The following is a 23,371-nucleotide window of genomic DNA, read 5'->3' on the forward strand; positions in this document are numbered from 1 at the left end:
TAATGCTCTCATCCTTTTTAGCCCCCTCCAGTTTCCTTCCTCTACATTTCATAGAATCATAGAATCATAGAATCATAGAATATAAGGGTTGGAAGGGACCCCAGAAGGTCATCTAGTCCAACCCCCTGCTCGAAGCAGGACCAAATCCCAGTTAAATCATCCCAGCCAGGGCTTTGTCAAGCCTGACCTTAAAAACCTCTAAGGAAGGAGATTCTACCACCTCCCTAGGTAACGCATTCCAGTGTTTCACCACCCTCTTAGTGAAAAAGTTTTTCCTAATATCCAATCTAAACCTCCCCCACTGCAACTTGAGACCATTACTCCTCGTTCTGTCATCTCGTTCTGTCATCATTTCTTCATTCTGTCTTCCCCCTAAAACGTCTTGCCTCCATTCATCTCTCAAAACTGATCTTTCCTTTGTTCATATTAAGCTCTTACTCCCCCACTACCACCTCAGAATTGCCACAGTCTTTCCTCTTTTCCCAGATATCACCTTTCTATTTAGCCCTCCAAGGGCAATTGATAATAATTGTGAAAACAGGTCTATAACTTTTGCCTGCTTAGGAATTTACAGTGGCAATTTACCATGGAAAACTACCATGGAATTTACCATGGCAAGTAGATCAAGTTATTTTCAATCAAAATGTTATTAAACAGATGCTAGAGAACCAGACAGACTAAACTAGTTCAAACAAAGACCTAAAGCCACGTTGATATAATTCAAGGACTATGCTGAAATCATTCTTGGTAAAAACAGAAGATGTGGAACTGGAAATTAATGAACCAAAATTTGTGTGTCAAATATTAGGCCTAATTGGTGGACAAAATAATGAGATGGGCTATTCCACCCATCAATCCCTTTTTGGGTCCTTAAAGAAAGAGACATTGGGGGGAATGATCATACAGAAAGAACAGATGGAGAGAAAGAAGAACAGTGAGAAAGAACAGATGGAAGCTACTGAAGCAAGCTTCACCACCCTAGTTGCCTCCCCCACCATCTCCTGTGACCCCAAACCTTTGCCCTAATCCTGAGGATGCCCTGACCAGGCCACAAAGAGGGATCCAGATGACATCACCACCCCTACTTGCTCCAGCTCAATCCCAAACACTGTTTGGGAAGAAATGGAATTGGACTTTAACAACAGCAGCAATAACAGCTTCAACCTCTCTCAGCTAACTTTTTCTCTTAACTTCCAAGAGCCTGTCAAACAAGTGGCTTTTCCTTTGAAAACTCTCTCCAGCTAAAGAGAAAGAGAACAAGATATGTTGTTAAACTGAAAGCCTTACTTAATACTTTACATTTCTGATTCTTTAACTGTTTCTCCTCTTTTCTGTATCTTTAATAAAAGGTTAACACGATTTTAACTATGTGCTTGCCATGGTACTAAGCAGCTTGAGGTCTCTGTATACCAACCCCTGAACTTTGAATAAGGCCATGTCTACGCTGACAGCGTGGCAGTGACAGGGTTGCAGCACATCTGGCGAAGACGCTCTGTGCTGGTGGGAGAGCGCTCTCTGCACGCAGCATAAGCTATGTTGGCGGGAGAAGCTCTCCTGCCGAGGAGCAGCGGCACGTGCCAGCCCGCCGGGCGCGCGCTGTGTGGCGAGGGGGCTGGCGGCGGTTGGAGCGACGCGGGGGCAGCTGGAGGAGTCTGTCCAGCGGCGCGCGGCTGGGGCCCCGCAGTCGGAGGACCGACGCGGCGGGCCGCGGGGGAGGAGGTAGCCGGGAGTTTCCATCCCTTCTTCTCGGGTCCCCCGAGTGGCGGCGGCGACCCCCTTCCCCACCCCGGCGGCGTCCGCTGCCCGCGCAGCAAGTGGGGCAGCCGCCGAGTTGGGAGAGCGGGGAGGAGACTGGATGACGGTTTGTGCCTCAGGGCGGGTTCGGCAGCCCCCGCGGCATGAAGGGACACACGGGGACTCTGCCGCGTGCAGCCCCCGCGGAGCCGAGCGGCAGCAGCAGGTAAACCCTCATCAACTCCCCCCTCCCCATGCACCCTCTCCCTCCCCCCCCCCCAGCCCGGCCCCTCTCCCGTCCGGACACCCCCCCCCCCGGCCCCCGCGCAGCCTCCTGCCTCGCCCCATCCCATGCAGCCTCCTACCGTGCCTCGCCCCCTCCCATACAGCCCCCTGCCTCGACCTGCCCTGTACGCCCCCCCCCATCCCATGCAACCTCCTGCCTCACCCCATGGAGCCTCCTGCTTCGCCCCGTGTCTCTGCGGCCGCCCCCCTCCCGCCCCACTCCCATACACTGGGGCTAGTCCTTTCTATCCCACACAGCCCCCTGCCTCACTTTCATCCCGTGTGGCCACCGCCCTCATCTCATGCAGCCCCCTGCCTTACTCCCATCCCATATGGCCACCCTAGCCCACGCTGCACTGTACCCCATTGCCTAGAGTACTGGGATGAGGGCAGTGGGAGGACAGTAATTCTTCCACCGATTGTTTGGGCAAAGAGAATGGCATTTGTTCTAGGTGGGAATTGGGGCGGGGGTGATGGGTGATTAATGGTATTTGTTGTGGATTTTATAAATACTACACACTTTGTGTTTTTTCCCCCAGAAGTGGAACTGATCGGTTCAGTTGAACTGGTTTCTCCAAGGGAGTGGGGTTTGAAGTGAGCATGTAGCTGTTACGTGAGATATGATGATGATTTTGCTGGAAGCTTTTTATTTACCCCGCCTATTCAGGTTGAGTGTAATGTAAATATTGTTTCTGAGGGTAAGATTAAACAGAAATTTCCATGCTCATGTGACTGCTACACAAAAGAGCAAACCAGTGAAAAAACTCACCTTGAAGGCGATTCACAAGTGTTTGCTGGGGGGGAGATACAGCGTTTTCTTCTGAGACATAAATAGTTGCAACATTTGAGTGGCTGATACTGTGATTTTAAGTTCTTTTGAAGGAGGATATTGTAGTCAGCAGTTAATTTCATCAAGTTTAACTTGTTTCAGTATGTTAAATATTTAGACTTTTCTGTCATTTATACAATTTATTTATGCGGATATATAATTTTAGCATCTTTAGCAAATACATTTTAATTTTGTATTGAAATCTGCATAACTTGTGTATCAACTTAGATTTCTGTAAAAATAAAATGAAACAAAGACTCCTCTTAAAGAATTGGCCTTCATCTCTATGTATGTGTATGAGGTATATTATTTGTTGCGCTATATGATACAATAGTTAATACACCACAAGAGTGGTATATTTTTTTGGAAATGTGTATTTTGCTGTACACCTTTAAGGAACACTTTTATATTCAAAGTAAGATTTCAAAAAAACAATGTTTCTAGTAATATTTCAGATTAAAACTGAAGAAATTTCAAATCTCATTTATTTTTCACTGTGGTATTTTGTTTTCATTGCTTTCAGGTAGGCCAGTGAAAATAAACTAGTCAGTTTCATGTTTGTTTATGTAGGTTTGTTTATTTAGCTGTATTAAACACATAACTAATAAAAAGGGGCTCCTAACTAAGGCTTTAAGTGCCTGTGCCATGAATTACAAAACCAAAACTGAACCACCTGCCAGCAACCAAACTCGTCTACCATAAATCAGATTGTCCTCAAAATCCACCTCCATAGCAGCCCACATAAATAGATGTCCCTCTCAATGTGTCCTGAAGATCAGTAGACTTGAACTGTTTCAGACAGGTGATGGCTGTTCCACACAGAGAATGTCCCCTCACAGAGAATACTCTGCTGCTAGCCCTATTTCTTCTAAATCAAGAGGGACCCATCTTGAGCTGCTCCACGGATTGCAAGTGTGGTTGTTTCATTTTCAAATTCTCAAGCTCCATTACAGTGCTGCAATGTGTGGTGCAAACACCAAAGGGATTTTTTTTTAAAGGAATTAAAGTTCTGTTAACCGTAGATTTTTGAAAAAGGCTTTTGCGGGTTTTTTGAACAAAAAATGTAATTTTGAGCCAAATTTAGTGTGTCCCTCTAAAAAATGACACTGTTGAAGTAAAAATCACACTTCTGTCGTTACAAGTAACACCAATGATTACTATAACAAGGAAATTAGCAAAAACAATACTAATCAATTTTTTTAGACAGGGAACCCTTTATACATTAATGAGCAGTTATACATACCTATCAGAGTAAATGGCCCTATGTGTTTTGACAGCATTTTGTGTATATTCAATTTTCACTCTAGTCAATTTCCCTTATTTATGTGGATCTTTCACACAGCATCAAAAGAGAGAGAGGGAGAGAATTAAAAAATATATAGTTGGGGTAGGGGTAAATATAGAACTAGGAACTGTTTCCAACTCTTTTTTTTTAAAGTTGACTAGATTTCAAATTGACAAATTTCTAAGTTTTCATGCAACTGGTGGAACATAGTAAATAAATACGGCATTATGCATACAATGTTTTCATTGTAAAATATGTTGTCCTTTCACAGTTCTGACTACTTAAAGGGGGAAAAATTATTAGAGACTTGGTGGTGCTCTCAAAAACATGATAAATGAATCCTGGATTTCATGGAGGAAGTACTAGTGCATTAGAAGATGGAGCCATCCATACAGGTAATAAGACTGTCTTTAAGATACTTTTACAGAAATGAATATATTGCAAAGCTTGTAAAATTAAATGTCTCTGAGGATATAACTAAGTAATAAAATATAAGAGGATGTAGTGATATGAGGAGTGGTGATTTAAGATTGTGGTTGCAGTTTTCAAATTTAGGTGCCTAAATGCTGATTTTAGTGCTCAGTTCAGCAAACGAAGATGATGTGAGTAACTTTACTGCTGTCTTTCAATTGATGTAAATGGAAATATTTTCTTAAGCAAAGTTACATGTGTGAATATATAAAGGACTGGACACTTAAATAAGCACTTGGGATCAATCCTGATTCTATTAAAGTCAATTGCAGAGCTCCCTGTGATTTCAGTGGGATTGGGATTTGATACATGGATGATAAAGGAGCCTAAATATGGATCTTATGCTGAATTTTGGGCACCCAAATTTGAAAATTAGACCTTCTGTTGTAATGCTCAAAACCAGAGGCAGTGTAATTGTGTATTTTTACCCTGTGTTAGATTTTGTTGTTATAAAACAGCTTTTTAAAAAATATAACTTGTTCTACAGAGCAGAAAATATATTTATCCCCATGGCTGCTAGTTGTAAGAATGCTTTGCAGTGACCAGTGGGATATCTTGCTGAATGCTGTTTCATAATACTTCTGAGTAGTATACCTTGCCACTTGTGTTTAATCATCCCCCATATCCTGTATATCCTACATAATCTATTTTCCATATGAAACTTATTTACAAACAATTGTCCAGGAATATCATGAAAATAATCAATAATCAACTTTATAAGAATACAAGAATTAGCTCATCTGTTCTTATGTTTGACTACATACATACGTACAAAATAAACAATGTAGATACCACTCCCCAAATAATGCACTATTTTCACTGAGCTGCTGTATTAACTGTTATATCTGTAGATTATAATTTTTGATGTCGTTTGGAGCTGCAAACATTTACACAAAATACAAAATTACATTTACCTTTCATTCTCTTTTGGGAGGATAAGTTTTAACTTTTATGTTCTTATGTTATGTAACTGTACCTTATCAAATTGTCATTCTTGCTAAATTTGAGAATAATATTCAAGTTTAATTGCTTTCTGCTAGTGTTTGGAGTATTAAGTTTGTAGGGTTAATTACAGTTTTTCACTTAAAGATAATAGAGCCACATTGATAGGTTTAATCAGTTGGAAATGCCAATTTTTGTGTGGATTTAAATCAATTACAAAATGTCAGTCTAAGAAAACAAAGAATTAGTTTTAGTTTCACAAACTGCAATGTATGCAAATTATACAAAAATACTGTGATGAATTACTTATCTGTGGCTTATCTGTGAGCTTATCATTGACTAAAAATTCTGGTGTTCTAAATGTATATTCTGCCTTTGGTGCACAACATTTATAACAATGTTTCTAAAACTTTTAAAATATATTGACCTGCAATAGACTGTAGAAGAATAGTTTGTTTTGTTTATTTGCTTAGTGTGATGTATGGCATTTGTGTTTTCTCATTGTTAAAGTAAAATAACTACTTTATTACCATGAAAAAGTATATACCATAAAATTACATTTCTGTTTTTTTTAAAAGAACATAAATTTCTCTTCTTCCTCAATATGATGAAAATGTAAAATCTGTGCAAAATTACTAGGTAATTACAAATATTTGGCGATAGCAACTTAGGAAGAGCCCAGTGTTCTGCATGTTTTCTAAGATGGGAAGTTTTTTAAATAAATATCTGGTCTTTGTTCCAAATTGAAGTCACCCTGCCAATGAAGGATTTAAAATAAATTTTGCAAATCTCTGAAGAATGCTATATAAAAATGGATTTTTTTTAAAAAAAACAACACTGGGATAATCATACGTATTGTTACCCTGGATTGATTCCTAGACATAAGATTTTCTGAGGCTTTGAAAAATCTATAGTCTGCCTTTTCTACATAAATCCACAATATATATGTATTTTAGTGGTTTAAAAAGGACCAGTTTCACAAAGCTAAAAAAATTAAGTCACATCAGCTGGGAGAGATAATTTAAACTGAAAAATGTAAATGATAATTTTGAACTGTATAAGAACACTTTACTAGTTGCCCCCCAAAAAGCCTCAACTGAGGTAGAAGGCAGTCCCAGTTTAAAAAAAAGAAAAATCTAACCTGGCTTAAAGGGGAAGCATAGGTGCCGACTTTGTGGGTGCTCCGTGCTTGAGCACCCCTGGGGAAAAAATGGTGGGTGCTGAGCACCCACCGGCAGACCCCCTCGCAGAACCTCCCCATCCCACCAGTGCCTCCTGCCTGCTGGTGGGCCCCGCAGATCAGCGCCTCCTCCTCCCTCTCAGCGCCTACTGCCTGCCATGGATCAGCTGTTTCGTGGCATCAGGAGGTGCTGGAGGGAGGAGCGAGGGTGCTGCATGCTTGGGGGAGGAGGCAGCACTGGGTGGGGTGGGAAGAGGTCGGGTGGGACCTTGGGGGAAGGGTAGAGTCGGGGTGGGGCCTGGGCGGAGCCAGGGGGAGAGAAAGAAACTACAAAACATAAATAAATAAAAGATAAATATATAACTAATGGAAAAAAGGGAAATTGATAGCAATGAATGTAAATTGGAAAGTAAGAATTCTTAGAAAAAGTCAGTGAGAAGGAAAGGGGCACAAGGAGACAACTACTGCCAACCGAGTTAAAGACTATAAGGAGTTTTCCAAGTACAGTAGATAGCACATAATAGACAGCTGGCTGAGGAGTGAGTAGGCCAGGGGAGCGGGAACAGGGAGAAGCCTGCCGGCCCAGCGCTGGGGAGGGGCCGGAGAGGAGGAGTCTGCTCTGCGGCCAAGTGAAGTCCCACCGCAGCCAGCAAGGGGAAGCCCGAGACCCTTGGGGCGCACGCCTGGCTAAGGCACCCTGGGCGTGGGCCCAGTTTGCCTGGCCCTAAAGCTGGCTCTACATTATTAATAATGTGATATAACCCCTACAAAATGAGAAATTAAGAACCTTTTTTAACATATAACCATGACCTCATTATCTGCTGCAAAAGAAAATAAGTCCATACATTATTGTACTCTCTTTTTGATCATGTCAATAAGATTAATCAACACGCTCTACACTGAAGATTTAGTGATAACTATGCTTTCAATCCAGACTGTAAAATAAATATATTTTCAGATTTTAACCAATATATAAATTGGTTAGATGTCTAACTCCTTAGATGTCTATTGAAAACCAGAAGCATATTGATGCTGTTCTTCAGAAGTATCAGTCCCTTGATCATATAAAGGATTAATGAAACAACCTCTAACAGGCTGTCTACTTTATTCAATTCCTAGCTCCTTTTATATTGTTTTTTCCTCTCTCAGCTATGTTTCACACACACAAAAAAGTATATATCTTAAAGATAATGATACATATGAATTAATGAAGTCTAATACTTTTGTTCTATCATATTTTTCAGAAGCAACAGATTACTGGATTTAACACTATATGAATGTGTTCCATGAAATAAAAGCATTTCTTTATTTTAGCAACATATCTCACATAAAATAATTTAAGAGAAATCAATATGCCTCACCTGTATTACCATTTGTTAAATATATATCACTGATCCACAAGAAAAGATCAATTGTTACAAATGTAATGTTATAATTAAAATTAGGTGAGCTTGGATGGGAGTAAAGAGAAAATTTTTAGCAAGTCCTTCTTAGTAGGACAAGTGGAAGTTCTCCCGTATTTCTTATGCCTCCTACAAGAGGATATCTACTTCTCTGGAAAACATTTAGGCCAAGAGACCTGAATTCAAGCTCATTCTTGATAAAGAGAGGATTTTAAAGTTTAAGAAAACTTCTAAACAAATAGGCAAAGGAATCTGGTAAAAGTATTTTATGGTAATGCTTTCATTGCTCCATTATTTTAAATATTGCCTTTCAAAAGATCAAATACAAATACATAACTAATGATATTTGGAATGAGTTAATCCAAATTTTGGAAATTATCCTGTGTTCAAGAGTGATCACTTTTTCTTATCCCAAATTATCATCAGACCAAAAGGACTTCAGTTTCAGTATTTAATTAGTTCACATTTTAGTTTAAGCCATTTTGGTCCCAGTTGGTAATGTCCTGCTCATTGAGTGTATTTCCCCCATCCTACTGGAAATACAGAACAGTTAGTTTTATAGCATCATTTACCAAAAAGGAAGAGGGCAAATAGTGAAATCCAAAGGGAGTATATAAACTGATTCCACCTTCCACTGCTCCAGTATTCTTTGCTTTCTCTTTTTGGAAGAATAGAGCACAGCTCTGAGTCTTCTTACTCCAGGCTTTTCTTTACTCTTGCTCTTTTCTCCAGTGATACAACATGACTCCAAAAATGGGCGAGAAGAGGAAGGATGAAAATAGAAAGGAACAGGTCAAGAAAAAATAGCCAGACACGCTTCTCTGAAGATTCTATGAGTTGTGCAACTTGCCAGTGATACGAAAAACAAACCTAAGAAACCCCAGTGGATCCATCACCAATTGTGCAGACTCCACTTACTCTATTGTTCTAGACCCTTTATTATCCTTTCCCACAGGGATTTCATCCCTCTGGCTAATATCTTCTTCCAGGAACAGATTCTGTCTAGTGCTACTGAGGGAGTTCCCTCCCTTGCAGTCCTCTGCCCCTGCTGCCTCTATCCCACAGCTTTTAAAGTTGTCTTCTTCAGAGGCTGCTCGTGCTGCTTCTTCCCTCCTCCTCCAGTCTATTTCAAACAGTATGTGAGTTGCTATAGAATTCAGAGGGAGCTGGCTTTGCAAACGTCCCCTGCCAATAACTTTTCTTGCTAATTTTGTGTTGAATTTGGCTTCATTTTTCTTTGCAGTCCACCAGAGGATGCTCATGTGTACTTTCAGCATAGTGTTGGCTGCAGCATTTATTTTTTTCAGTTTCAGACAATTTGTTCCCTAGTGATTTCCTCTACTTTGTTTTCCCATCAAATGGGTTTTTCTTGATCTTCCATCCTTTTCTGAGAGCTTCATCTGCTTCCTCCTCTAAGTCCTTAAAATAATTTCATTTCCTAGGGGCATAGACAACTTTATTTGGAGGATAAGGGCTTGCATTAAAAAATAAAATAGCTATTGAATATCATGTTCACACTAGCTATTTCTTGTAGTGGGGCAGTTCCCTAATTATTCAGTTTATTCTTTTCAGCACAGAAAGGGTATAGTCCTCTGATTGTCTCAGCTGCTTGAAGTCCCTCTCTTTCTCCTGGGGTTCAACCAGCTCTTTTGTAGCCTGGGCCAGGTTGAAGGTCTCTCCTGCAGCAGGCTCTTTCTCCTTTCTTCCCTGGCAGGGAAATGGCTCAGCAAGTAGAGTCTTGTCTTTTGAGGGGGGATTCTCAGTTCCTGTGTGAGTCTCATCTGTGTGTGCTTCTGGTTGGCTTTTTCCCTTTGTCTCTCACAGAGGATCTCAAGATGTTTATCCTCTTACTCTGTCTCTCTCTAGGAAGACCTGGAATAGGTCCAGCTAGCTTTTACTCATCTGCAGCTGACTTCTAGAGCCTCCTGATAGGCTCTATTCTTCTTTCGTTTCCCTCGCTCCCTCCTCATTTCTTCCATTTGTTCTTTTCATAAAGGTAAGGGGTAGGGCAGATATCATGGAGCCTGTGGCTCTTTGGCTGCTTTGTACAGCCTCTGACCTCAGCCTATCATGCCTGGGGAGGCAGCTGTCAAAGGGCCTCCAGCTGCTATCTTACTTGGAGTATTTTTCTTGTCAGACCCTGGTGAGCAAGGAACCCAGGAGATTATATAACAGGGGTGGCCAAACTTACTGACCCTCTGAGCCGCATCTAAGAATCTTCAGAAGTTCAAGAGACAGGGCACATCTGCCAGGTCTCGGGGCTTCAGCCCTGTGGGAGGTGCCTTAAGGGGCTTGATGCTTCAGCCCCACTCCTGCTGAAGCCCCGAGCCTCAGCAGGCGTGCCCTGTGAGGCTGAAGCCCCGAGATCACCCTCCCCACTGGGCAGAAGGTCCTACTTCACCACCCACTGCAAGGCAGAGGTCTCAAGCTCCCCACTCCCCTTCCAGTATGGTAGCTGCGGAAAGGGCGGGGGGGGGGGGGGGGGGTTGTTCCGTAAGCCATACTTTAACTGTAAAAGAGCCACATGCGTCTCGCGAGCCACAGTTTGACCATCCCTGTTATATAAGCAGAACATACAAACAGTTGTTTTCCAGTGCAATCAATGGATCAGATGTAGGCTGTTTCCTTTCTTCATTCTGCCACATAATAGTTCTACAAAGATCGTGACTATATAAAACTAAGAGGTTAACTAAATATTTGTTTGCCAAAGAGTACTGTGTTTGTTCTTAATTCTGCAGCCATACACCACTCTTACTAAGTGAGGAGAGACTGAGTGAATTACAGAAACAAAGTGTATATTTTCAGAGCGCTAAAATGAAATCGCTTAAAACACGGCTGCTTAAAAAGGAGGAAACTACAATTCCAACAGCAAGTGGAACAGCTTCTGCTGGTTGTACTACTGAGCGGTCTTGGCCATCACATGCAACAGGAATCTAATGTCAGTTGGCTGATGTCATTAGCATTTCTGAGATACCTCATCAGCTACAACTTAAATCTTTTGCTATGTGTAACCTTGGCAAAGGAGCCATTCTTTCTGCTCACCCAGGTTTGATGATTTTCAGTGGCTCCATTATTCTGAAGCTAGTGACAGTGTACTTTGTTTCTACTGTTGTACAGCTTTTAGGCACAAGCTACTTTTGACTAAGTACACAAATGAAGCTCTCATAGAGTCTGGATTCTTTATTTAGAAAAAGACTTAAGACAAATTTGAGAGGCACCAAGCTTCCTTGTGTCACCACAAAGCTGCTGCTATTTTTCAAAAGTCCACAAAGAATGCTGGTGACATGCTAAATTTTCAAAAAGAAAAGGAGTACTTGTGGCACCTTAGAGACTAACACGGCTGCTACGCTAAATTTTCAGTATTCTTAGAGGAAAGAGGAAAACAGGAAGATATTAATTAAAATAATGTGAAGTAGGGTTGTCAAGCTGTTAAAAAAATTGTGATTAATAGCGCAATTAAAAAAATTAATTGTTAAACAATAATAGACCACCATTTATTTAAATATTTTTGGATGTTTTCTACATTTTAAAATATATTGATTTCAATTACAACACAGAATACAAAGTGTTCAGTGCTCACTTTATATTTATTTTTTATTACAAATATTTGCATTGTACAAAACAAAAGAAATAGTATTTTTCAATTCACCTCATACAAGTACTGTAGTGCCAATCACTCACACAAACAAGTCTGTTTATATTTGCAGGAGATAAAGCTAACCTTGTCTTCTTTACAGTGTCACCTGAAAGTGAGAACGGGCGTTTGCATGGCACTTGTAGCTGGAGTCGTAAGATATTTACATGCCAGATACGCTGAAGATTTGTATGTCCCTTGATGCTTCAGCCACTATTCCAGAGGACATGCGTCCATGCTGATGACAGGTTCTGCTGGATAATGATCCAAAGCAGTGTGGACTGACACATGTTCATTTTCATCATTTGAGTCAGATGCCACCAGCGGAAGGGTTGATTTTCTTTTTTGGTGGTTTGGGTTCTGTAGTTTCCGCATTAGAATGTTGCTCTTCTAAGAGTTCTGAAAGCTTGCTCCATACCTCATCCCTCTCAGATTTTGGAAGGCACTTCAGATTCTTAAACCTTGGGTCGAGTGCTGTAGCTATCTTTAGAAATTTCACATCGGGATCTTCTTTGCATTTTGTTAAATTTGCAGTGAAAGTGTTCTTAAAACAAACAACATGTGTTGGGTCATCATCCAAGACAACTATAACATAAAATATATGGCAGAATGCAGGTAAAACAGAGCAGGGGACATACAATACTCCCCCAAAGAGTTCAGTCACAAATTTAAGTACCGTATTATTTTTTTAACGAGCATTATCAGCATAAAAGCATGTCCTCTGGAATGATGGTCAAAGCATGAAGGGGTAGATGACTGTTTAGCATATCTGGCAAGTAAATACCTTGCAGTGCTGGCTACAAAAATGCCATGTGAACGCCTGTTCTCGCTTTCAGGTGACATTGTAAATAAGAAGTGGGCAGCATTATCTCCTGCAAATGTAAACAAACTTGTTTGTCTGAGCTATTGGCTGAACAAGAAGTTGGACTGAATGGACTTGTAGGCTCTAAAGTTTTACATTGTTTTTTTTTTAATGCAGTTTTTTTTGTACACAATTCTATATTTGTCTCTCACAGAGGATCTCAAGATGCTTATCCTCTTACTCTGTCTCACTTGACAGCACTAGTTATTTTGACAAATAAAATATGCAGAATTTTGCAGAATTTTAAAATGTGCACAGAATTTTGAAATTTTTGGTGCAGAATTTTTAATTTTTTGGTGCAGAATTTCCCAGGAGTGTCCCATGAATTTCAGAAGTATATTTCAAGGTTTGCCACAAAGGCAAAACAACTACGAAGGCAACAGGCACTGGCTACATCGAACACTTGTATTGTATTAATCTACCACTATTGTAGATTAATCTACCACTATTAGGCCATATGTCCTTGAATTTGTCTCCAGCATCCATTTCAGCAGTTTTTCAGTTTTCATAGCCTCTTTTGGGTCAGTCCAGTCGGTATTCCAATGGTCCTCTTAACAGGGCTCAGGTGTTGCCCACATTCTCCACCACGTGTTGGGGGGGTTGGTGTCCGAGCCTGGCAGTATCATGTAGTATCAGTACTCTGGGCTGTGTCGTGCAGTGGCGAGAGTTCGTGGCTGTGTCACCATGTGGTGAGAGTCTGTGACTGGAGATAGGGATACCTGGGCCCTCCCATACGCCACCAGATTCCTACCAATCACCCAGTAAATAGTAGTTCAAAATGTGCAGCCTTGGAGGTGGGTGTCCCCATGCCTGTTCCCTGGGACACTTCCTACCCTGGCTTCAGTTCCTCTAGTGCCACTGGTTTGTTTCTGCATTCTCCCTGGAGTCCTCTCTTGTTGTGCTCTAGAGGGTCTTCCTCTCTCAGTCGCGGCTTGTCATTGTCCACCTCCATGGTTGAAGGGCTTGCAGTAGCCTGGCAGTGGGACCTGTCCCAGCTGCATGGGGCCTCGGTGACTTCTCAGCAGGACCCTGCAACACATAACTGCTCTCCTACTCTGTCCACCCAGACTGAGCTAAGCTGTTCCTTTTGAGCTCAGTTTCCACTGTGAGCATGCCCAGAAGGGGCAGCTGGGCATGGCTTTGTGGGCCCAGAGCTGCTCCTTAACTATTACCTTACCAGTGCGGGGCTTGGAAACCTCATCACAATCCCTTGCAGCCCTGGTTTGAGCATGCTCAAGTGTGGATGGAATCTTCATAGAAGTTAGTTGCAAAGATGTAGCAAGTCTCTACTGAGTGTCTGCTAAATAAATTTCTTGAAAGGGTTATAACTTAGCCAGATTTGGGTGAATTTTCACAGTGATGGGAAAACCACATTCTGACATAAAGGTCACCCCTTGCCAAATTTCAGGTCCTGGATCTAAAGCCAGGAGGCTTTTGTGCTTAAAGAAAAGAATTTTCTAACATGGTTAATCAAATGTATTTTACTCTAAACTTGTTCTTGGAGAGATGAGAAATTTTCCAGAACAATTCAGCCTGAGGCACACACCCAGCATGAAAAATTGAAACCCAACTGATTAGAGTTTGTTTTCCATTGATTACAGCTTTGCTGGTGTCTTAAAATGGGAAGTATCAGGCAACCATAATAGCTGGTTTTACCAGCCCTGCCTATGATAAAGATACCAACCAACTGGGCAATCAAATTTGAAAGAAATATCCCACCTTCCCTATTCACCTTAGTCACATCATGCCTCTCAAATTTTCTTTAAATCTCAAAAAAAACCCAAATGAGCTTTACAGTGTGTCCTGAGTATCAACAAAACTGAGTTATCTGGAATCCAGTGGAGGAAAATGAATTCTTAAGTTGAGGGTCCTTAACAGAAAATGCCTTTCCATAAAAGAGAAGATAGTCCCAGTGTCCCCACAGAGGACAAACAAGACTTTATCAGGTGTAGTTAAGGGTCTGGGTGCTACCCATATTTATGAAGTGATTTGAAATCTATGATATTTGAAAAGCATTATAAACATTAACATTATTTTATATCATTTCATTTTTTTGGGGGGCGGAGATTTAACTTAAATTTTCAGTAGTTTCATTATGATTTCTATATAAAATTAATAAAAGAATAGATATGAAAAAGATGCGAAAATTATTTAAAAAGCAACACATTTACAAAATTAAAAGCAAAATAATCCTTATATATATATATATATATCATTAATTAAAAGAGGACACCAGACTAATATAAATACATTTAGAGTCTTAATCTTACTAACAGAAAATGAAGCTTCATCATCAGAGATATTAGTGCAAGTAACAGTCTTCCATAATGTTTTTCACCAAATTCATGAGTGTACAACTTTGCTAATGGCTGCTTCCTGCTCCCAGGATGCAAACCAGGCACTGTTGCACAAGTGAAGCATATCTGGTGCTCTGTGTAATGATGTGTGGTGGGTCTGGCACCTTACCGTCCCTTTGGGGCAAAGGGTGGTGGTGTGTCAGAACCTCTCCACTTCCAAGTTTGCGTGCTCGCCTCTCTGTGAGTGGCACGGTGCGGCCTAATGGCCTCTCTCCATGCAATCACCCTTCTTAGGGTAGTGCGGCCTAATAGCCAGAGTCCCCACAACTTGCCCCAGTGCCAGGGCAGTGCGGCCCAATGGCCAAAGTGTATATAATTGCCCTTGCAGGCGGGTAGTGTGCCCTAGCAGCTGGAGTCCATATAAGTCACTCCCAGTATCAGGGCAGTGCAGCCAAATGGCCAGATTCCATAGATGTCGCCCCCGCATCAGGGCAGTGTGGCCCAATGGCCAAAGTCCATAGAAGTCGCCTCAGTGTCAGGGCAGTGCAGCCCAATGGCCAAAGTCCATGGAAGTCACCCTAGCGTCAGGACAGTGTGGCCCAGTGGCTGGAGTCCATAGAATCACCCCTCACAGGAGGGTTAGAGTGGCCTAGTGGCCAGAGTCCATATGATTCACATGCTGGACCACCCCCCATTCCCCCGTGCTCTCTACTGGGTCACCCAGGGCCCTGGTAGTGGCAAGTTCCCCTTGCCACCGGCTCGGCGGGGATCCGCCGGAAACACGCCGAGCCTCAGCGCAGCTCTAATGCCATTTTCTTCTAAAGTTCCCCTGGGTCACTTCCTACTGTAACCTCCGGGTCCTCTGTGTCTGGGGGTCCTCCAGTCAGTTCCCCTTCTGTGATGTATTCCTCTGGGCATAGGGTTGCGTCCCAGTCTGTCTGGCTTCCTGGTCTTAGAGTGCAGGCTATCCCTCTTCAGGAGTTGGCAGTGTGCCTCCTTCCCCTCCAGCAGTCTGCCCAGACTGGGCAGCTCTGCGGGCTTTTATACCTGTTCTCCAGTTGAAGCATGCCCAGCAGAGCCTCAGGGGCATGGCTTCCTCTACTAGGAAGGAAGGGTTAACCCCTGCGGTACCAGTGCGGGGCTGCTCCGCCCTGTCACATGGTGCTTTTCAGTTCAACTTGGTAATTGGGTCATTGGCACTCCCTTGAGAGGGAGAAGAGAAGCCAAAAGACACTGCCCTCCATCCCCTGGTCAGTACAGAGTAAATAGATGATTCAATTCATGCAAAGACCCAGAGAGGAGAGCAGCACAACCAGTTAGTGGAACTGGGAAAGTAACCTTAAATCAGCTAAGGATTTTTTTTTAATAAAAGCTTTTTATAAAAATTTATTAGACGTGGAAGTGGCAGTAATTATGGATCCGTATGTGTCTATGTTTGCTCATATCGTATTTACTAATAATATGTTACTTTTATTTTTTATCAAAGTAACCAAACATACATTCTAAACATTCTGTTAATTACACTTATTTTGTTTGGCCTACAGCCATGGTTTAAGTTCAAATGTGTATTAGGGTGATGTTCTTTCTTATATGTTTGGTAAGCTGTAGAAGAATTAACATACGCATACGATATATGATAAGTATGATAAGTAATATGATAAGTAATATGATAAGTATGATAAGTAATATGATAAGTAATATGATAAGTAACACAGAAGATGCAATATGAAACATAGCTACTTGAGAATGCATAGCTCATACTAGATTTAGTGTTCTAAAAGACTGATAATTATTTAAGGAGGAAAAATATAATGTGCAGGACACTAGAAAAAAATAAATAGTAGTACAACAGGATGAAATAAAAAGTAAGAATATAAACACTAATTTGCTGCTGTTCAGCAAAGTTTAATAATTTATTCTGCATATTCTCTTCCAGAACTCATTAAAAATAAGTTATTGCTCCAGTCCCAGTTTCTGAACACTTCTGATGACATTAATTGAGATATTTATTTATTCTTTGATTTTTTTTTTATGTTTAATGTTTCATACATTAGATAGGTGGCAAAGCTGACAACAAATGTCATGCCAATCTAGAATCAGAGCAATATTTCTCTTCTCTCAAGTGGGAAATAAAACAGGAGAAACTGAACTCCAAACAAACTTTATATAAAGGAAACAGAAGAATTTTATCAAAATGAAGTAATAACTTTGTAGTCTTTTGCATTCTGAATAGATTTTGTGGTAGCTCTTTTTATCCCTCCAGAACAAGTAGCCAAATTTTAAAGAAATTTCGGCCCCCAAATCTTAAAGTATCTATAAGCTTATCCATGAGTGTATCAAGTCCTTCAAAACTGCATTATCTAGAGGCTTATTCTTCATCTAAGACTCAGTGGGAATTTCAATTAAGCAAAAGCTTTAGTGTCTTAATATTAAGGAAATGTCTACATCACATTTTAATTTTTCATAAATCCAGTGGGTTAATCATAGAGGCTCTTTGACTGAAAGCTGTGTGCTACCACTCTGAAACCTATTTTATTTAGAAATCTTTGATTTTGAAAAATATATTTAGCAGTATTTGTCATACATTCATGATTTAGTTTTCTGTGTGTAAATGAACTCTGGTGTTGTATATTCTAAACAGAAGTTGATGAAGGATTTAATGGGCAGAGAATTCATAAAATGAAAGGAGTATTTTGTAACTCTGTCATTAACTGGGACTGTGTCAGTCCTAAATTTATTATCTGAAGCTTTTGGATGTCTGATTAGACCTTTAATTTTAAAGCAGGCTACAATGTGAATGCATAGTTAGAAAAAAGGAAATACATGGTACTTTGAGAAATAAAATGGTGCAAGCATATAAAACATATGGATAATGATTACAGTGCTTCACATAGCAAATGTTTACACAGCTTTTAATCTTCTATAAATCTTTCAAATGGATATCTTAATGTATTTTAAAATGTAAACAGCTACCAGCACTGATTTTAACCAAAGTATCATGAACGAAAACAGAGTTTGAGGGTTATTATTTGCATAATCAGGCTAATATAAGCAGCGCAAAGCCAGAATTCTTGTTTTTACATTTAAAACTTGAACATAAAATTACACTTATGAATGTAACATAATGTTAGCATAATTTGTTCACTAAATATATAGTTTTAAGGCCTGCACCTGCATCCCTTACATTGTTTTAAACAAAGATTATGGTATACATTTTCATATTTCATATGTAAGGGGTAAGAAAATTTATTAGCCACTGTTGTGCTGTTTTAATTATATTAATTACTAATAATTATAAAAGATGTATTATAATTAGAGTATTGTTAACATTAATAAGGATTTTATTGAACAGATTATTAGATTTCCATTGGAAATTGTGTATGCAGTCTGAATATATATTTTCTTTAAATTAGCAATGGGTGTTATAGGAAGCTAAAGAGTTTAGTAATCCTCTGATTTTAATCTTGCAAGGCGCTGAGTAACTCTGAATTTTTGGTGCCCTGGACCTAATAGGGTTGGGCCCTTTTATTGTACATCAGAAATTTCTTACGGCTGTTACTCTGAAACTTATGCTGGTACAGTTAGTGCAGTGTGTTGGAGTCAGTGCCTAAACAATTTTAACTGTCATGCTAGCTGTTTATGTCACAGATTAAAATTAGCTGTGTCTATGTTGCCAGTGGAAGGAGATGGAATGTAAGACATGGCCAAACATGTGAACGAATTTTTTTTCAGTGATATTTAGCCAGGCCTAAAATACCTTCCACTGCAGATTTGAAAGTGGTGGAAAAGTTACATGTTGTATCTTGGGAGGAGACTGATTATACTTAATTCAGCAGTCTGTGTTGTTTCAGATCTCTAAGGTAAGTTATGAAAAGTGCTATTGGTTTGTTTTGATATTGGTATTATAATAAAAAGAGAGAGTTTTTTGTACTGACAGTTTTTGGATCTGTTCAGATTATCTTCCATCTATTCCTTTGTATGACATTCTGAGCTGTTGGTGTCCTATTTTAAGATCACGTTTCTATGTGTTTACTTTAGGAACCAAAGTTAAAGTGTTGATTTTTAATATATAATTATAAAAATATTGAAAAATTTAACTTTATAGACTACAATATGATTGTTTGTGGAAATAGTTAAATTCAGTAGTGTATTGCATTATATATGCTTTTTTTATGTAATACTAAAGAAGATAATTTTGTAACACTTTTTGAGTTTATATAATGTAACAAATACATACACAGATTTTTCAGTACATTTTTTTAATCTCAGCTGTGAGAGAATCTGTAGTATACAGAGTGAATCCATTCTCTGTACATCTAGCACAGACCCAAGGCTTAATCCAGTCCAGACTGGGGTCTTTACTCCCATTTTTCCCTCTCTCTCCCCCTACTCATAGGGTATGGGGATCAAAGGGAGGGAGGCAGAAGGAGCTGCCATGAACAACTTCTGATCACATAAGGAAGAAATCAGGGATGGTTCTTGGACACCACCAGGACAGCCACCTTGAGTTAAATTGCAACTAGTGACCTACATTAGAAGTAAAAGGCTCTAAATCAATGGTCGCCAACCAGTAGATTGTGATCGACTGGTCGACTGTGGAGCCTCTGACAGTCAATCTCGGTCACAGAGTAGGGTTGCCAACCCTCCTGCAGCCAAACCGGGAGATAGGCCGCTAACAGTCCGGTGGCGCAGCAGGGCTAAGGCAGGCTCCCTGCCTGCCCTGGCCCTGCGCTGCTCCCAGGAGTTTCCGGCATGTCCAGCAGCAGCTCCTGGTGGGGAGGAAGGGGCAGAGGGTCTCCTCCGCACGCTGCCCTCACCCTCGGGCACCACCCCCACAGCTCCCATTGGCCGGGAACGGGAAACTGTGGACAATGGGAGCTGCGGGGGCGGTGTCTGTGGACGGGGGCAGTATGTGAAGCCACCTGCCCCTCCCCCCCAGGAGCCACTGCTGGACATGCCGGCCACTTCTGGAAGCAGCACGGGGCCAGGGCAGGCTGGGAGCCTCCTTTAGCCCCGCTGTGTGGCTACCTGAGGTTAGCGGCACTCGGCCGGAGCCTGCACCCCAACCCCCTGGCCCTGAACCCTGAACCCCCTCCTGACCCCAACTGCCTACCCCAGCCCTGACCCCCCTCACACTGAAACTCCCTCCCAGAGCCTGTACCCTGCACCCCAACCCCCAGCCCTGAGCCCCCTCATGCACCCCATGCCCTGCACCCCCTCCTGCACCCCAACCCCCTGCCCCAGCCTGGTGAAAGTGAGTGAGGGTGGGGGAGAGCGAGTGACGGAGGGAGGGGGGATGGAGTGAGTGGGGTGGGGCCTCAGAGAAGGGGCAGGGCAGGGGCATAGCCTTGCGGAAGAGGCAGAGCAGGGGGCAGGGCAAGGACGTTTGGGTTCGTGTGATTACTGTTATTTCTGCATTTTCTTTGAGGTAAATCCTGGGTTGCACTTAAATTCAGAAAGTGATCTTGTGCTTCAAAAGGTTGGAGACCACTGCTCTAAATTCTGTAATTACTTAAATCTGGTATTAATGAGTGCCATTTTAATAAATGTGTTAAAAGACAAGTAGATTTGTAATAAATATGTGATTTTGGCCTCTGTTGACTTCTTCAAACCCTTAAGAAATCTCTTTTGCAAAGATTCAGTAACTCTGCAAATAAATATGAGTAATATTTCACAGAAGAAAGTTGGATCGGGGAAAGTAGATTATACTTTGCAGTTTACTTCTCAAAACACTCTGCTGTCCCCACCAGTGGCTCCTGTCAGCCACTGCTTTCCCCGCCCCATTGGCTTCTCCCTGTCCTCTGACAATTATAAGCCCACATCCACATCCCATCTCCCATTCCTCATCCCTCTGTGTTTTAAGTCAGGGTGTTTCCTCCTCGTTGTGGCTGCTTGGGCACCAGCAGGGGATCATTGAGAGCACAGGAGAGACAGTTTCCCTGCTCTTTCTTCTTGTGCTCAGCAGTGATCAGTACAGAGCATCAATTGCATGGAAAATCCTGCTCAGCCCTCTATATCACCAGCTGGGAGTATGTTCAGTTACTCTGTGGGGATGGCACACATGTAGTTTGGACAGTATGTAGAAGCTGCTAGGGGCTGAATCATATGTAGTGCAGATGAAATCTTTGGACAATTTAGCAGCAAAACTCTAACAAATCTCTATTGAGCATTTGCAGACTGAGACTTTTTCAAAGGATCATGAATTGGTGATATTTAGACAGTTTTAAATAGGAACCGCAAAAGGCACATCCCTGGCAAAGAAGCAACTGCCAAATTTCAAGTCTCTGCTCCAAAACAAGGAGGCATTAGAGCTTCTTAAAAATATTCTTATAGCTAATTTAGCATGGGTAAAACAAAGTTTTTCCTTATCTTCATTCTTAAAAATGGCTCAACCATTTTTGCTGAAACTTTCCAAGACAATTCAGTATGAGGCAGACACTTGGCATGGAAAATTTCAGCCCAAATGATTACCATTTGACAAAGTTATAAACAGCTGAAAACAGGATCTTGAGACATGTCAAGCAACTTTCACTACAGGCTTTAGTATTTGTGCTGCCTATAATATGTACAAAATATATTATACTACTTCTGACAGTATATTAGGGGACAGCATTTACATTTCTGTCATTGGGCAAAAAAGGATTTCTTTGTTTGTCCTTTTGTTTTCCTTACTAGTTTTCTTCTTGTTTGGACTGTTGATTATATCTGAAGTAAAGAATATATTGGGGAAACATAAATAATATTTAAGAACAACAACATCTGTGGCTTCCATTTATTAATAGAGCATCAGAAAGAAAATTACTTAAATGTTTGATTTATTTAGATCAAAATTCTACAAGTGTAACTCTTCTGATCAAGCATGTACACATGTATTCCTGCTGAAGTGCTTGCCTATGTGACTGCAAGTTGTTCAATGTAGCCCATAATTTTTAAACAATATATTATTTGTGTTTAGTTGAATGTGTGCTGATTGCTCTAGCAGGATGCTTGTCCACTTCAATAATTATTAGAATCAATATTGTATTTCCTGCCTTGCATATCTGTGCAGTTATTACAGTAGGTTTGTTGACGTGTATGGTACAATAGCCTATTTGGTTAACTATTACAAAATGTAACTCAGATTGGCTTGGATCTGAGCACTGTGGAGTGAAAAGTGGCAGAAAACTCAAACAAAGAGTACTAATTAAATGCAATCCAGGTGAGAGGACATTTATATTTGGATACTGCAGGAATTAGTCCTTCTTATTTAACATTTTCATTAACAAACTGGAAGTGAAGGTAAACTACAGGTTATCTGTGAATTTCAGTGATGGAAGGTGTTGTGAATATCAGTGATCACAGAGAAATAATAGAAATGGGCCTAGAAAGGTTAGAAATGTGGGCATAAATTAAAATGGTATTAAGCAAGGAAAAATGGAAACAATACAATTGGAGGAAGGTATCTGAAACACATATCACTAATGGGAAAGTAACACATAGAATGTACTAATATTAAAAGATACAAAAGTCATAAAGGAGAGCAGATTTGATCTGAGCTCGTAGTCTCGGTTGGTAGAAAGAAAAACTAATGTAACGTCTTGCTGTATAGACAGAGGCATCATGTTGCACAGTAGGGAGGTGATAAGCACTTCTTAGGGTTTGTCTACACTGCATCTGGGAGTGAGCCTCCCAGCCCAGGTCCGCAGACTTGTGTTAGCTGAGCTTGTGCTAGCGTACTGAAAATAGCTGTGTACCCATTGCTTTGATGTTATGGCTAAGGCTGGAGCTAAGGCTGTCAAGGCCGCCCCCTGACTCCAAGGCTTTCCAGTGTCTACACCCTTATTTTTTGTGCACTAGCACAAGCCCTGCTAATGCGAGTCTGTGGATCTGGACTGGGAGACTCTCTCCCAGATTCAGCGTAGACTTACCCTATAAGTTTCTGAGAATGAATCTAGAATATTTGACACTATGTTTTGGCCACCTCAATATCACATAAATTTAAAAAAATGGAGGGTAATACTAAAAGAGCAACAAAATTATCCAGGGTTAGAAGGATTTATTTATGAGGAAAAATTAAGAAGTAAGTATGTATAGTATATCTTTGTTCTTCAAGTATGTACCAGTTTGGATGCCCCTGCAAGTGACAATGTGCCTTAGGTGTGTAAGATCAGATCCTTTTGAATATCAGTGTATTTTAGGGCCACACATGCACCCAGTGCCACCTCATGCTTCCACGGAAAGGGCATAAAGGACAGACTGGCCATGACACTCACTTAGTTCCCTCTTACTCCAGAAGATGGAACCCAGCAAGTGTCCATGTCTTTACTTCTTAGAGCTTCAAACTTGTTCTTTTCTACTAAATTAGTGAAGAAATATAGCCTTCACCCTTCCATTTTTTCTTCTTCAATTTGGATGTTAAAAAAGTGTGTGTGTGTGTGTGTGTGTGTGTGTGTCGCTCTCTCTCTCTCTC

General features: G+C 40.9%; 1 protein-coding gene across 6 annotated transcripts in view; it reads left to right on the top strand.

Annotated features, from left to right (window-relative positions):
* Window positions 1-1,604: 1,604 nt before the first annotated feature.
* The window catches only part of SGCG (sarcoglycan gamma), a 143,737-nt gene continuing 121,970 nt past the window's right edge, over window positions 1,605-23,371 (top strand). The window contains exons 1-2 of one of the 6 annotated variants that reach the window (XM_075127350.1): window positions 1,611-1,960; window positions 4,405-4,528. In XM_075127350.1, the coding sequence (XP_074983451.1) occupies window positions 4,511-4,528 (18 nt within the window). In that variant the 5' untranslated portion in view covers window positions 1,611-1,960; window positions 4,405-4,510. Of the gene's footprint in view, window positions 1,961-4,404; window positions 4,529-18,666; window positions 18,783-23,371 lie in introns of those variants that run through there. The other 5 variants (XM_048845695.2, XM_075127368.1, XM_075127347.1 and 2 more) reach the window with 5 other exon arrangements.

This window comes from Caretta caretta, chromosome 1, assembly GCF_965140235.1.
Source record: "Caretta caretta isolate rCarCar2 chromosome 1, rCarCar1.hap1, whole genome shotgun sequence".
Lineage (NCBI taxonomy): Eukaryota > Metazoa > Chordata > Testudines > Cheloniidae > Caretta > Caretta caretta.